Below are 15,107 nucleotides of genomic sequence, written 5' to 3' on the forward strand. Positions count from 1 at the left end.
ATTGGGTTTAGCAGATGCAAATTATTATATACAGAATGGACAAACTGCAAGGTCCTATTGTTGCACAGGGAACTATATTCAATATCCTGTAATAAACTGTAATGGAAAAGAATATGAAAGAGAATTTGTATATATTTGAATAATTGAATCACTTTGTTGAATACCAGAAACTAACACAATGTTGTAAATCAACTCTACGTCAATAAAATAAAATTTTAAAAATAAACTAATTTAAAAAATGGTTAAATTTCAAATACAGCCCTTATACACAGTCATATTTTGCTCAGCAGTGAACATTGATCTTTAAGTAATTTAGATTAAAAATGTAATATTTAACTACAGATATATGCCAGTGACTTCAAATTTGTTTGAAGATTATTGTGAAGTTATTCAAAATTTACTGAGCCTCAGGAGTCTACTTGCCACCCAGCTGACATAGAATTGTTGATAGTTATTAATGCACTGCAAGAATAAGGAAAGCCTTTTATATAGTGATTTTGAAGTGTGAAACATTTTATTATAACTTATCAGTTGCAGAACATTGTACTTACACAATGGTAGAAAAAAGTTTCCCCTTGACATCATCTATTCCATTGAGTAAAGTTTGGCTATTTATGTGTGGCTTGCATAACTGAGAGTTGAGTGATCACAAAAATAAACAGGTTTATAAAGAGCCCATTTATAGAAATTCTAGTTAATTCTCTTGGTTAAGCCTTTAGTTCTATCCAATTATTTCCTGTTATTTCATTGAGAAACCTAACAAATAGCCAACTGACAACTAGCTAGTATCACATCCTACAAGTTTTATTTTAGGAAACATTAAACTAATTTTGACATTCTCTGCAACTCTTAAAAAATAAAATATTATTTTTATTTCAGATGCGATCTGTGAGCCGAGTCTTTAAGTTTATTGATATGCCAACAGAAGATGGTAAACCTAACAATTCATTCAGACCATCCAAGGATAGTCAGCTCTCAAAAGTTATGATCATCGAGAATCAACATGTGAAGAAAGATGACATCTGGCCCTCAGGGGGCCAAATGACTGTCAAAGACCTCACAGCAAAGTATATAGATGGAGGGAATGCCATACTAGAGAACATATCCTTCTCAATAAGTCCTGGCCAGAGGGTAAGATTTAAACATTGCTTACTTTGTTAAACTTGTGTTCAATAAATGAATCTCAGTAGCCTAAAGCAATGTGTGGGCAGAATCCATATGTAACTCTTATTGTTGACTAGGACCAATGTTGAACACTAATATTTTCAAGTTATTATATGGAGTCAGTATTGTTTCATGTGAAATTTATTTTGCAGAGTCCTGAATCTATATAATGGAACCATCTTACTTATTTTTTAATTGGAGTATGCTGCTCTTGCTGCTGCTGCTGTCGCTTCAGTTGTGTCCAACTCTGTGCGACCCCATAGATGGCAGCCCACCAGGCTCCTCTGTCCCTGGGATTCTCCAGGCAAGAATACTGGAGTGGGTTGCCATTTCCTTCTCCAATGCGTGCAAGCATGCTAAGGCGCTTCAGTCGTCTCCGACTGTGTGACCCCATGGACAGCAGCCCACCAGGCTCCTCTGTCCATGGGATTCTCCAGGCAAGAATACTGGAGGGGGTTGCCATTTCCTTCTCCAAGTTATTGGAGTATAGTTGCCTTATAATGTTGTGTTAGTTTCTGTTATACACCTAAGTGAATTAGTTACATGTATACATGTATCCAACTTTTGTTAGATTCCCTTCCCATTTAGGTCCCCATGGAGCACTGAGTAAAGTTCCCCGTGCTATACAGTAGATTCTCACTAGCTGTCTATTTTATATACAGTGATTGTATATATATCAGACTCAATCCACCAGTCCATCCCATCTCCCCTTGGTAACCATAAATTTGTTTTCTACATCTGTGACTCTGTTTTTGCTTTGCAGGTAAGTTCATCTGTACCCTTTTTCAAGATTTCACATTTAAGAGATATTGTACAATATTTGTCTTTCTCTTTCTGACTTACTTCACTCTGTATGATAATCTCTAGATCCATCCATGTTGCCGCAGATTGCATTATTTTATTCCTTTTTAAGGGCTGAGTAAAATTCCATGTATATATGTAACACATCTTCTTTATTCATTCCTTTTTTGATGGATATTTAGGTTTTTTCCATTTCCTAGCTAGTGTAAATAGTGCTACAGTGACATCAAGGTGCATGCATCCTTTCAATTATGGTTTTCTATATAGAAGAATGAAATTAGAATACTCCCTAACACTATACACAAAAATAAACTCAAAATGGATTAAAGACCTTAATGTAAGGCCATATACTATAAATCAGAGAAAAACATAGGCAGACTATTCTTTGACATAAATTGGAGCAAGATTTTTTTTTTGATCCACCCCCTAAAGTAATGAAAATAACAACAAAAATGGACAAATGGACATAATTATTCTTAAAAGCTTTTGTATAGCAAGTTCAGTTCAATTGGTCAGTCATATCTGACTCTTTGTGACCCCATGGACTGTAGCACACCAGGTTTCCCTGTCCATCACCAACTCCTAGAACTTGCTCAAACTCATGTCCATTGAGTCAGCGATGCCATGCAATGATCTCATCCTCTGTCATCCCCTTCTCCTCCTGCCTTTAATCCCTCCCAGCATCAGGGTCTTTTCAAATGAGTCAGTTCTTCGCATCAGGTGGCCCAAGTATTGGAGTTTCAGCTTCAGCATCAGTCCTTCCAATGAACATTCAGCACTGATTTCCTTTAGGATGGACTGGTTGGATCTCCTTGCAGTCCAGGGGACTCTCAAGAGTCTTCTCCAACACCACAGTTCAAAAGCATCAATTCTTCGGTGCTCAGCTTTCTTTATGGTCTAACTCTCACATCCAAACATGATTACTGGAAAGACCATGGCTTTGACTAGATGGACATTTGTTGGTAAAGTAATGTCTCTGCTTTTTAATATGCTGTCTAGGTTGGTCATAACTTTTCTTCCAAGGAGCAAGCGTCTTTTAATTTCATGGCTGTAGTCACCATCTGCACTGATTTTGGAGCCCAAGAAAATAAAGTCTCTCACTTTTCCATTGCTTCCCCATCTATTTGCCATGTTGAGTTTTAAGCCAACTTTTTCACTGTCCTCTTTCATTTTCATCAAGAGGCTCTTTAGTTCTTTGCTTTCTGCCATAAGAGTGGTGTCATCTGCATATCTGAAGTTATTGATATTTCTCCTCAATATCTGCTGCAATTTTGATTCCAGCTTCTGCTTCAGCCAACCCAGCATTTCTCATGATGTACTCTACATACAAGTTAAATAAGCAGGGTGACAATATACAGACTTGACGTACTCCATTTCCTATTTGGAACCAGTCTGTTATCCATGTTCAGTTCGAACTGTTACTTCTTGACCTGCATACAGATTTCTCAAGAGGCAGATCAGGTTGTCTGATATTCCTATCTCTTTCAGAATTTTCCACAGTTTGTGGTTATCCACACAGTCAAAGCCTTTGGCGTATTCAATAAAGTAGATATAGATGTTTTTTCTGGAATTCTCTTGCTTTTTCAGTGATCCGGTGGATGTTGGCAATTTGATGTCTGGTTCCTCTGTCTTTTCTAAATCCAGCTTGAACATTTGGAAGTTCGTGGTTCACGTAGTGTTGAGCCTGGCTTGGAGAATTTTGAGCATTACTTTACTAGCATGTGAGATGAGTGCAATTGTGTAATAGTTTGAACGTTCTTTGGCATTGCCTTTCTTTGGGATTGGAATGAAAACTCACCTTTTCTAGTTCTGTGGCCATTGCTGTGTTTACACTTTCTTAGCTCTCCTTGCTATTCTTTGGAACTCTGCATTCAGATGGGTATATGTTTCCTTTTCTCCTTTGTCTTTTGCTTCTCTTTTGTATAGCAAAGGAGAAGCTATAGTTTTGTATGAACAAAACTAAAAAGTCTACCCTCCGAGTGGGAGAAAATATTTGCAAATGAAGTGAGCAAGAAGGTATTAATCTCCAAAATACACAAACAGCTCATGTAGCTCAATATGAAAAAAACAACCTAATCAGAAAATTGATGGAAGATTTAAATAAATACTTTTCCAAAGAAGTTATACAGATTGCCAAAAGGTGTTCAACGTCACTAATTATCATAGAAATTGAAATCAAAACACAGCGAGATGTCACCTCACATCTGTCTGAATCTATAAATGCTGAAGAGGGTGTGAAGAGAAGGAAACCCTCCTATACTGTTGGTGGGAATATAAATTGATATAGTTACTATGGAGAACAGTGTAGAGGTTCCTTAAAATCTAAAAATAGAGCTACCATATGATCCAGCAGTCCCACTCCTGGGCATATAATGAGACCATTTATTATGCTTGCAGAATATCTAATTGATTGCTACTTTACTAACTAAAGAAACTGTTACATAAACCAAATTTTAGTTCTAGATTTTGCATCTTGAAACTATCCTCCATTTCAGGTGAGGGAAATATTTTGTTGCTAACTCCATCTAAAGACTTAAAATTTTACCTGTTTGACAGTCTTTCAAACAAGTGGTACTTTTTTCCTTAGCTTTTTTCAATTTTTCTGATTGGAGTCTTCATCATGGTATGGATTGTTAAGCTTTTTTCCCCAATAATTTGCTAAGGAATAATTATTTATGAGGCAAGCATTTTTATTATTTAATAAGCAGAAATAACCTTGCACTATTTTGAAGTGTTACTTATGGATCCCAGCTGGGCTGAATTTGCAGAAGTTACTCAAATACAGTCTAGAATTGATTGATTGAGAATGGGATGGTCATTCTCCCACATTTTATGCTCTGTAAATATGATTTTATATTCTCTCCAGATTCCTCATTCTGGGACACTCTAAATCTAGACAGGAGTGCTATATTGTTTTGACTATTTTCTTTTTCTTTAAAATGAAATGAAATACCATAGAGCCAATTTTTATGGAAACTGAAATTTAAAACTTCATCTCTTTGTGGTTTAATTTCAAACAGATTTTTTTTTTTTCTAACTAGTGAGATAATGGTCAGTAAGTTTTGTTCGTCCACCATCACTGTCACCAACATAAAAACAGACTACTTTCACTTGCCTTTGCCCATGACTTTAGGAAGCTTTGATCATTTGCTATATTAGACACAGTTCTAATAAAAAAATGTATAGAGAGAGCAAAAATTCTCTGCCTATTGTGCTCAATGGCTTGCAGTTGCACAGTGGAAATTTTGACTTAACTTTTACTCTAGTTAGGAAAAATATATTCACATACTACTAAAATTAGCTCTCTCCTATATTCATGTTCATCGAGAATGATTTTTTTCCCTTTTCTTAGAGAAAGCAGGTATAAATATGCATAAATGGAATGAATAGGTTTTAGATTGAAGTTTTCTCTAGTATCAGAGTGAGAATGTTTAAAGTTACACTTTGGAACTAAGTAAAATTAATGGTTTGCCTTCCTTCCTCCTTTCCATTGAGAAAAACATAATTAGTTAGTCTGTTTTGCTTTACACATCTTGAATGCCATAGGCAGCTGACGATCACCAGGATGGATGCCAAAGGCTCTGTGACTTTATAATAATAACAACAGATAGGTTGATACACAGCATGGATAGATTTGGTAAATTATTTCCTTTTGCTCTCCCTGACATCCTTTCATCCATTTGCTTTTCTAGTGCTTACTTGCCCACTAAATTAAATACAAACAAGTCCTAATAGAGTGACAGAGTTTTAGAGTCCTCATTTCTGTTGGTGGTTTCCTTGATCTGAGAATAGTGGTCAGAGATACTATAAAATGAGGAAGAAGCAATATGTTCAGTCATTCCATCTTCTCTGAACATTTATGCAGTAAGCAGGCCATGTGTATTTGCAAGACACTCCCTAGGTGCTCTGGGGGAATTGAAAATTATCTACATAACGCTGTAAATGTTTATTGAATGCTCATCGTATCCTAATTGGAAAAGAAAATGGCAACCCACTCCAGTGTTCTTGCCTGGAGAATCCCAGGGACGGGGGAGCCTGGTGGGCTGCCATCTGTGGGGTCGCACAGTGTCGGACACAACTGAGGCAACTTAGCAGCAGCAGCATTGTGTCCTAAGCACTGTTTAAAAACCTTTATTTTCTGTAACATCAGATCTTATTATAACTCCAGAGGTAGTTGTTATTACCCTTTCTCTGCATAGTGGAAGAAACGAAGTTCAATTAAGTGAGTGAAATAGCGAGGATGTCAAACTCAGGTCTCTCTGACCTCAAAGTTCTTTTGCACTCATTTCTCTTAAAAGAATGAGAAGAAAAAGCAGAAGAAGGAGGAGAGAGAGTTAGAGAGATCTGTCACAGAAGATGTCAGACTAACAGGGAAAATGGTAGATCCAGCAAGAGCTGAAACCAGTTTACTATGAGGCTAACAAAGCTGAGGCTTCAAAGGACTTCATTTGGCTGAGCCACTTTCAAAGCCAGTTGTTACCATTTGGCTGGGAGTTGGGCTATTCAGGCAAGGTTTTCCACAGGAAGTGGCATTTAAAATGAGACTTCAGACTTTAACTGTGATTTGAATTATCAAAGGTGGCTGAAGAAGGGTGCTATAAGCAGAGGGAATAACATGAGGCACAAGGCATGTACAGAAAGCAATGACTGGTTCGGTCGTTCAGTAACTGGAGGATGCATAAAGGATGTAATTGAAGCCAAGATTTGTGCAAATGATGGAGATTATGGATCTTGAGAGTCAAAGCAATAAAGGAAGTTGATAGCTCAGAAAATCCTAATTGATATTGCTATCACAGGGTCTTTGAGAGCAGTGGTTCACAAAGTGTGCTTCCTGTACCTATATCACTTGAGCACTTGTGAGAAATGCGTGTTCTTGAGCCCCACTGGCCAAGGAGCGGGGACAGTGGTCTGAGACTCATTAGGTGTAGAGGAGTGTGAGAAGTCCCGTTGCAAAAGCTTAGGGAATCGGTGAGTCTTGAAATGAGGAGTCACGTAGAACAACAGTGTTGGTGGTGGGAAAGAGAAAGCAAGAACACCCGTGTAAGAGGATGGCTACATAGATGGAATTACCTTGGTACTGTAGAGTAGTTGGGTTTGTTTGGTTTTGTTTTTTGTTTTGTTTGTTTTTATTTTTGAGGCAGGAGGAAAGGAGATAAGTGGAATTCAAGAGAAGTGAAGTTAAAGAGAACCATTGAGCAAACAGCTGAAAAACTGAAGGTGTTCCTATTAGACTGTCTTAATCTTTTAAGCAGAGAAGGCAATGGCACCCCACTCCAATACTCTTGCCTGGAAAATCCCATGGACGGAGGAGCCTGGTAGGCTGCAGTCCATGGGGTCACTAGGAGTCGGACATGACTAAGCAACTTCACTTTCACTTTTCACTTTCATGCATTGGAGAAGGAAATGGCAACCCACTCCAGTGTTCTTGCCTGGAGAATCCCGGGGATGGGGGAGCCTGGTGGGCTGCCGTCTATGGGGTCGCACAGAGTCGGACACGACTGAAGCGACTTAGCAGCAGCAGCAGCAGCAGCAATCTTTTAAGTCAACTTCCAAAGTCATGGAAGTTCAGTAGTGTCAGTCCTCTGTCTTTGTTCTTCTCCTTCAGTAATATGTTGACTGTTCTTTTGCACTTCCATATAAACTTTAGAATCTGTTTTCCATATTCATAAAATAGCTTGCTTGGATTTTGATTAGAATTGCATTGACTCTATAGATCAAGTTGGAAAGAACCAACAGCTTGGTTCATGTTGAGTCTTCCTATCCGTGAACAGGAACATCTTTCCATTTCTCTAAGTCTTATTTGATTAAATTTATCAGTTTTGTATTTTTATCATCCTTGTCTTACATATATTTTCTTAGATTTATACCTAAGTATTTCATTTTGGTGAGTGCTAATGTAAATTGTATTTTGTTTTCAAATTCCACTTTTTCATTGCTGGTATGTAGGAAAGCAGTTGACTCCAGGAGGGCATGGAACCCACTCCAGTATTCTTGCCTGGAGAATCCCCATGGACAGAGGAGCCTGGGGGGCTACAGTCCATAGGGTCGCATAGAGTTAAACATGGCTGAAGTGACTTAGCACACACACACACTAGTAGGATGTTGAAAGTAATAAGAAGAGAATTCTTGCCTTGAGTTGATCTTAGTAGGAAAGCTAAGTTTTTCATCATTAAGTAATAATCTGTAGGATTTCTATAGATGTTCTTTATCAAGTTGATGACCTTCCCCCTTTATTCCTACTTTGCTAAGAGTTTTTTTAATCAGAAATTGGTGGTGGATTCTGTCTTATGTTTTTTCTGCATTTGTTAATATGGTAATATGATTTTTCATGCCTGTGGATATGATGGATTTTATTCATTGATTTTTCAAATGTTGAACCAACCTTTCATATCTAGGATAAATCCCACTTGCTCATGGTATATAGTTCTCTGTATATATTGTTGGATTTGACTTGCTAGTATTTACTCCAGTATTCTTGCCTGGGAAATCCCACAGACGGAGGAGCCTGGCAGACTATAGTCCATGGGATGGCAAAGAGTTGGACTGAACTGAGTGGCTTCACTTTTTACTATCATAGAATGACTTAGGATGTATAACTTTTGCTTCCATCTTCTGAATGAGATTGTAGAGAACTGGTAGAATTATTGCTTCAAATATTTTTTAGAATTCACCATGAATCTATTTGGAATTGGTCCTTTCTGATTTGGAAGATTGTTACTTAGCAGTTCAATCTCTTTTAAAATATATGTGCCTATTCAGATTGTTTGCTATGAGTTTTGGCAGATTTTGTATGTTTCAAGGAATTTGTTCATTTCACCTGTTATGAAAATAGTGGGCATGGAGATGTTCATAGTATTTCCTTATTACTCTCTTAATAGTCCATACTAAGATGTAATGATTTTTCCTCTTTCATTTCTTTAAAAATATTTATAATTGAAATATAGTTGACATACAATATTATGTAAGGTTTAGGTGTACTACAGAGTGATTTGACATCTGTATACATTATGAAGTTTTCACCACAAGAAGTCTAGAAACCATCCATCCCCATACAAAGTTATAACAATATTAACCATGTTCCTTATGCTAAATAATGTAACTATTTCATTTTTGATAGTAGTTTATGTCATCTCTCTTATTTTCTTTGTTAGCCTGGCTAGAAACATAAACTTTACTGATCTTTTCAGAGAACCAGTTTTTAATTTTATCGATTTTCCCTACTGATTTTGTTTTCAATCCAACTGGTTGATTCTGCTTTAATTTTTATTTATTTATTTGTTGTCTGCCTATTTTGGATTAAATTTGCTCTTTTTTTCCCCTGATTTCCTATGATGGAAACTTAAACTCTTGATTTTAGATATTTTTTTCTATATTACATATTATATTCTTTTCTATACTAGATATTTGTATAATACTATAAATATTTATATTTATTAGTATATTAGCATAAGCAGTCTTCATTTCTGTTACCATGTTGTTGTATTTTATCTCTTGCATTCCTTTTTTAATTTTATCAACATTTCCTCCTCTCTGTGTATTAACTTTAGTATATTTGGGCTCCCCAGGTGGCACTAGTGGTAAAGAACCCACCTGTGGATGCAGGAGATGCAAGAGATGTGGGTTTGATCCCTGGGTTGGGAAGATCCTGGGAAGGAGGGCATGGCAACCCATTCCATTATTCTAACCGGGATAATCCCATGGACAGAGTGGCGGGCTACATTCTGTGGGGTTGCAAAGAGTCTGACACAACTGAAGTGATTTAGCACACATCCCCTTAGCTATATTAGATATTTCTTCTTTTCTATAGCATTTAATGTTATAAATTTCCCTCTGCACTGCTTTTTCTACATACCACACAATCTGATAAATTTCATTTTGATTTTCAGTTGTTCAAAATATATTTAAGTTTCTCTTGAGATTTCTTTTTTAACCCATGTGCTGTTTAATGTCCAGATGTTTTGGGATTTTTCAGCTGTCTTTCTGTTCTTGATTTCTGGTTTAATTCCACTGTGGTCTGAGAACATACATTATATGAGATGCATTCTCTTAAATTCTTTATATTGTGTTTTATGGTCCATAATGTGATTTATCTTGGTGAATGTAATTTTCTCACTTCTGTGTCTGTCCATTTTTGATAGTGTATTGAAGTCTCCAAGTATAATAGTGGATTCATCTATTTCTCTTTGCAGTTCTGTCAGTTTTTGCGTCATGTACATGTATTTTGACAAACTGCTGTTAGATATATACATATTAAACATTATTATATCTTTCTGGACTATTATTGTCCCATTTATCATTATATGGTACTCTTCTTATATCTGATAATTTCTCCTGCTTTGATATCTGCTCTGTGTAAAATTAGTTACTCTAGCTGTCTTTGATTAGTGTTTACATGGTATTATTTTTTTTTTACTTTTATCTATATGTGCCTTTATATTTTAAATGGGTTTATTTATTTAAAGTAAAATTAGTCAGGGAAAGTCAAATATCATATGATTTTACTTATACTTGAAATCTAAAAATGAAAAAAATGAGCAAATATAGCAAAATAGAAATAGAGTCATACATACAGTGAAAAGGTGTTTGCCAGATGGGTGGGAGTGTGGGGGATGAGAGAAATCAGTGAGAGAGGCTGACATTTTTTGAAATAGGTGAGACAGACTAAAATCTGCAATATTCATTTTCAACTAGTTCAAATCACCTTTTAACAAACAATACTAGAGTATTTCACAGTACTCACATACTTCACAGGTAATGGAAGTATGTTATTATAACTAAATAAAGTTGACCCTTGAACAGGGTGGGTATAAGGGATACCCCCTCTCTGTGCAGTCAAAAAATATTCACTCTATTTATCCATAGTTCCTCAGTATCTGTGATTCTACGTCATCTGATTCAACCACATGTGAAAGTTGTAGCACTATAGTGTTTACTACTGAAAATGATCTGGTGTAAGTTCAAATCTGTGTTGTTCAAGTGTCAGCTGTATTTTTACTTCCTCCCTCTTGTCCCTGGTATTGTTGCTGCCATTTATTTTACTTATAGAGAAACATAAACATACGTAATTGAATGCAGTGTTGCCATTATTATTTTGAGCACAATGCTATCTGTAAGATCAATTAAGAAGAAAAAAAATGAAATTTCTTATTTTACCTTTACTATTCATTTTCTGGTACTCTTCATTTATGTAGATCAGAATTTCTGACTTAAATGATTTTCCTGAAGAACTTTTAAAGGCACTAATTGGAAAGCTGATCTGCTAACATCAAATTCCCTTGATTATTCTTTGAGAAAGTCTTCTAACTTACCTTTGAAGGATAATTTCACAAGGTGCAGAATTCTAGGTTGGTGGCTTTTTTCTCTCAACACTTTAAATATTTCACTCCATTCTTTTTTGGCTTGAATGTTTTCTGAAGAATAGTTGGATTTAGTTCTTTTCTTTGTTACTTTATAAGTAAGGTGTTTTTTTCCTCTTGCTTCTTTCAAGATTTTTTCTTTATCTCTGATTTTCTGTCATCTGAATATCATATGCCTATATTAGTTTTTTGGCATTTATTCTGCTTGATGTTCTGTGAGCTTCCTGGACCTGTGATTTAGTTTTTGACATTAATTTGGGGAAATTCTCAGTCATTATTGTCTCAAATATTTTTTGTTCCTTTTGGTCTTTCTTCTCTTTCTGGTATTTCCATTAGTGGTACATGATACCTTTTGTAATTGTCCCACAGTTTTTGGATATTCTGAATTTTTTCTTTCAGGTTTTTCCTCTTTGCTTTTTGGTTTGAAGGTTTCTGTTGTCATATCCTCAAGCTCACAGATTTTTTTCCTTAGCCATGTTCTGTCTCCTGTACCCACCATAAGCATTCTTCATTTCCGTTACCATGTTGTTGTATTTTCTCTCTTGCATTCCTTTTTGAATTTTATTAACATTTCCTCCTCTCTGTTTACAATACTTGTTCCTGCATGTTTTCTACTTTTTTCATTAGCACTTTTAGCATACTGTTCATAGTTGTTTTAAATTCCCAGACTGATAATTGTAACATTTCTGGCATAATCTGACTGGCTTTGATGCTTGCTCAGTGTCTTCACGCTGTGCTTTTTGCTTTTTAGTATATGTTGTTATTTTTTGTTGACAAATGACACTATATTCTAGATAAAAGAAGCTCAAATAATTAGGCCTTCACTAGTGTCAGGTTTGAGGTAAAGGGAAGTGTTCTATTGCTCTATAATTATGTCTCAGCCTGTTACTGAGGCTGTGCCCTTGGGCTTCACAAGTGCTTCTCAGATTTTTCTCCCCCTTTAGGTGCAGTAGTGCACTTGTGTGGGTTGGTCTGAATGTTTTCCTTTCTTTGATCACTTAGGTTCTAATAAAAAAAAAAAAAAAAAAAAACCAGTAGGTTCAGTTCTGGTAAATTAGTTTCTCTTGAAGGAGGCTTTGTTAAGAAAAACAGGATGTTCTGGAATATTATAAAATTGTTGTTTCTCACCTGTTCCTGAGGATATCAGAAGATATTTCCGTGTACTTCTCTGTGAGATTAACTGTTGGCGGTGGGCTCTTGGAGGTAATACTTATAAAAGTATGTGAATCTTCCCTATGAATGGCTCCCTGGGAGTTTTTTACTCTCAGACTTTACCACACTGAGCCTCCAGCAGTTTGTTTAGATTTCCCTAGGGCTTCCCAGGTGGCACTAGTGGTAAAGAACCAACCTGCCTGGGAGGGAAGTTCGGGAGGGTGGGGACATGGGTTCACCTATGGCTGATTCTAGGGATTATATTCAATAGATTCAAGGGATTAGATCCGATAGACAAACTGCCTGAAGAACTATGGATGGAGGTTTGTGACATTGTACAGGAGGCAGTGATCAAGATCATCCCCAAGAAAAAGAAATGCAAAAAGGTAAAATGGTTGTCTGAGGAGGCCTTACAAATAGCTGAGAAAAGAAGAGAAGGAAAAGACAAAGGAGAAAAGGAAAGATACATGCATTTGAATGCAGAGTTCCAAAGAATAGCAAGGAGAGATAAGAAAACCTTCCTCAGTGATCAATGCAAGGAAATAGAGGAAAACAATAGAATGGGAAAGACTAGAGATCTCTTTAATAAAATTAGAGATACCAAGGGAACATTTCACGCAAAGATGGGCACCATAAAGGACAGAAATGGTAGGGACCTAACAGAAGCAGAAGATATTAAGAAGAGGTGTCAAGAATACTCAGAAGAACTATACAAAAAAGATCTTCATGACCCAGATCATCACAATGGTGTGGTCACTCACCTAGAGCCAGACATCCTGGAATGTGAAGTCAAGTGGGCCTTAGGAAGCATCACTACAAACAAAGCTAGTTGAGGTGATGGAATTTCAGTTGAGCTCTTTCAAATCCTAAAAGATGATGCTATTAAAGTGCTTCACTCAATATGTCAGCAAATTTGGAAAACAGCAGTGGCCACAGGACTGGAAAAGGTCAGTTTTCATTCCAATCCCAAAGAAAGGCAATGCCAAGGAATGCTCAAACTACTGCGCAATTGCTGTTATCTCACACACTAGCACAGTATTGCTCAAAATTCTCCAAACTAGACTTCAAAAGTACGTGCACTGTGAACTTACGGATGTCCAAACTGGATTTAGAAAGGCAGAGGAAACAGAGATCAAATTGCCAACATCCGTTGGATCATCAAAAAAGCAAGAGAGTTCCAGAGAAACATCTACTTCTGCTTTATTGACTTCACCAAAGCCTTTGATTGTGTGGATCACAACAAACTGGAAACTTCTTTAAGAGATGGGAATACCATACCTTCTTACCTGCTGCCTGAGAAATCTGTATGCACATCAAGAAGCAGCAGTTAGAACTGGATATGGAACAACAGACTGGTTTCAAATCAGGAAAATAGTACATCAAGTCTGTATATTGTCACCCTGCTTATTTAACTTATATGCAGAGTACATCATGAGAAACGCTGGGCTGGATGAAGCACAAGCTGGAATCAAGATTGCTGGGAGAAATATCAATAACCTCAGATATGCAGGTGACACCACCCTTATGGCAGAAAGTGAAGAAGAACTAAAGAGCCTCTTGATGAAAGTGAAAGAGGGGAGTGAAAAATTTGCTTCAAACTCAACACTCAGAAAACTAAGATCATGGCATCCAGTCCCATTACTTCATGGCAAATAGGTGGGGAAACAATGGGAATGGTGAGAGACTTTATTTTTGGGGGCTCCAAAATCATGCAGATGGTGACTGCAGCCATGAAATTAAAAGATGCTTGCTCCTTAGAAGAAAAGCTGTGACCAACCTAGACAGCATATTAAAAAGCGGAGACATTACTTTGCCAACAAAGGTCCATCTAGTCAAAGCTATGGTTTTTCCAATAGTCATGTATGGATGTGAGAGTTGGACTATAAAGAAACCTGAGCACCAAAGAATTGATGCTTTTGAACTGTGGTGTAGGAGAAGACTCTTGAGAGTCCCTTGGACTGCAAGGAGATCCAACCAGTCCATCCTAAAGGAAATTAGTCCTGAATATCCATTGGAAGGACTGAATTTGAAGCTGAAACTCTAATACTCTGGCCACCTGATGTGAAGAACTGACTCATTGGAAAAGACCCTGATGCTGGGAAAGATTGAAGGTGAGGGGAGAAGGGGATGACAGAGGATGAAATGGTTGAATGGCACCACCAATGCGATCGACATGAGTTTGAGTAGGGTTCAGGAGTTGGTGATGGACAGTAAGCCTGGTGTGCTGCAGCGTGTGCGGTCGCAAAAGTCAGACGTGACTTAAGTGACTGAACTGAACTTTACTGAATCCCATCATGAAGGTTCCACTCTTTTGACCAAATCACCTCCCAGCCACCCTACCTCCTACTAGTATCACATTGGGGGGTTAGGCTTTCAATATATGAATTTAGGAGAAATGCAAATATTCAGCCCATTACATGGCAAAAAGACAAAATAATATTTTGTGCAGAAAAATGATTCAATCTTCGTATTAAAGCACTTTGTCCATAGAAATGAATTTAGTATTGAGAAATCCTTTTACTCTTTAGGCTCCTAATTTAGGCTTTTACTTCACAGAATCTGTACTTTAAGTTTTATTTTCAGTGCATGAGTAATGTAGCAAGTATTTCACAAGTTTAACTTAAAAAGAGTAAC

At 36.9% G+C, this 15,107-nt stretch overlaps 1 protein-coding gene across 1 annotated transcript in view; it reads left to right on the plus strand.

The window, feature by feature from the left end:
* The window catches only part of CFTR (CF transmembrane conductance regulator), a 183,942-nt gene that overhangs the window by 137,035 nt on the left and 31,800 nt on the right, over positions 1-15,107 (plus strand). The window contains exon 23 of the mRNA XM_070476808.1: positions 880-1,131. Within this exon, the coding sequence (XP_070332909.1) occupies positions 880-1,131 (252 nt within the window). The remainder of the gene's footprint in view (positions 1-879; positions 1,132-15,107) is intronic.

The sequence above is a fragment of the Odocoileus virginianus genome, chromosome 1, assembly GCF_023699985.2.
Source record: "Odocoileus virginianus isolate 20LAN1187 ecotype Illinois chromosome 1, Ovbor_1.2, whole genome shotgun sequence".
In the NCBI taxonomy this organism is placed as follows: Eukaryota; Metazoa; Chordata; class Mammalia; order Artiodactyla; family Cervidae; genus Odocoileus; species Odocoileus virginianus.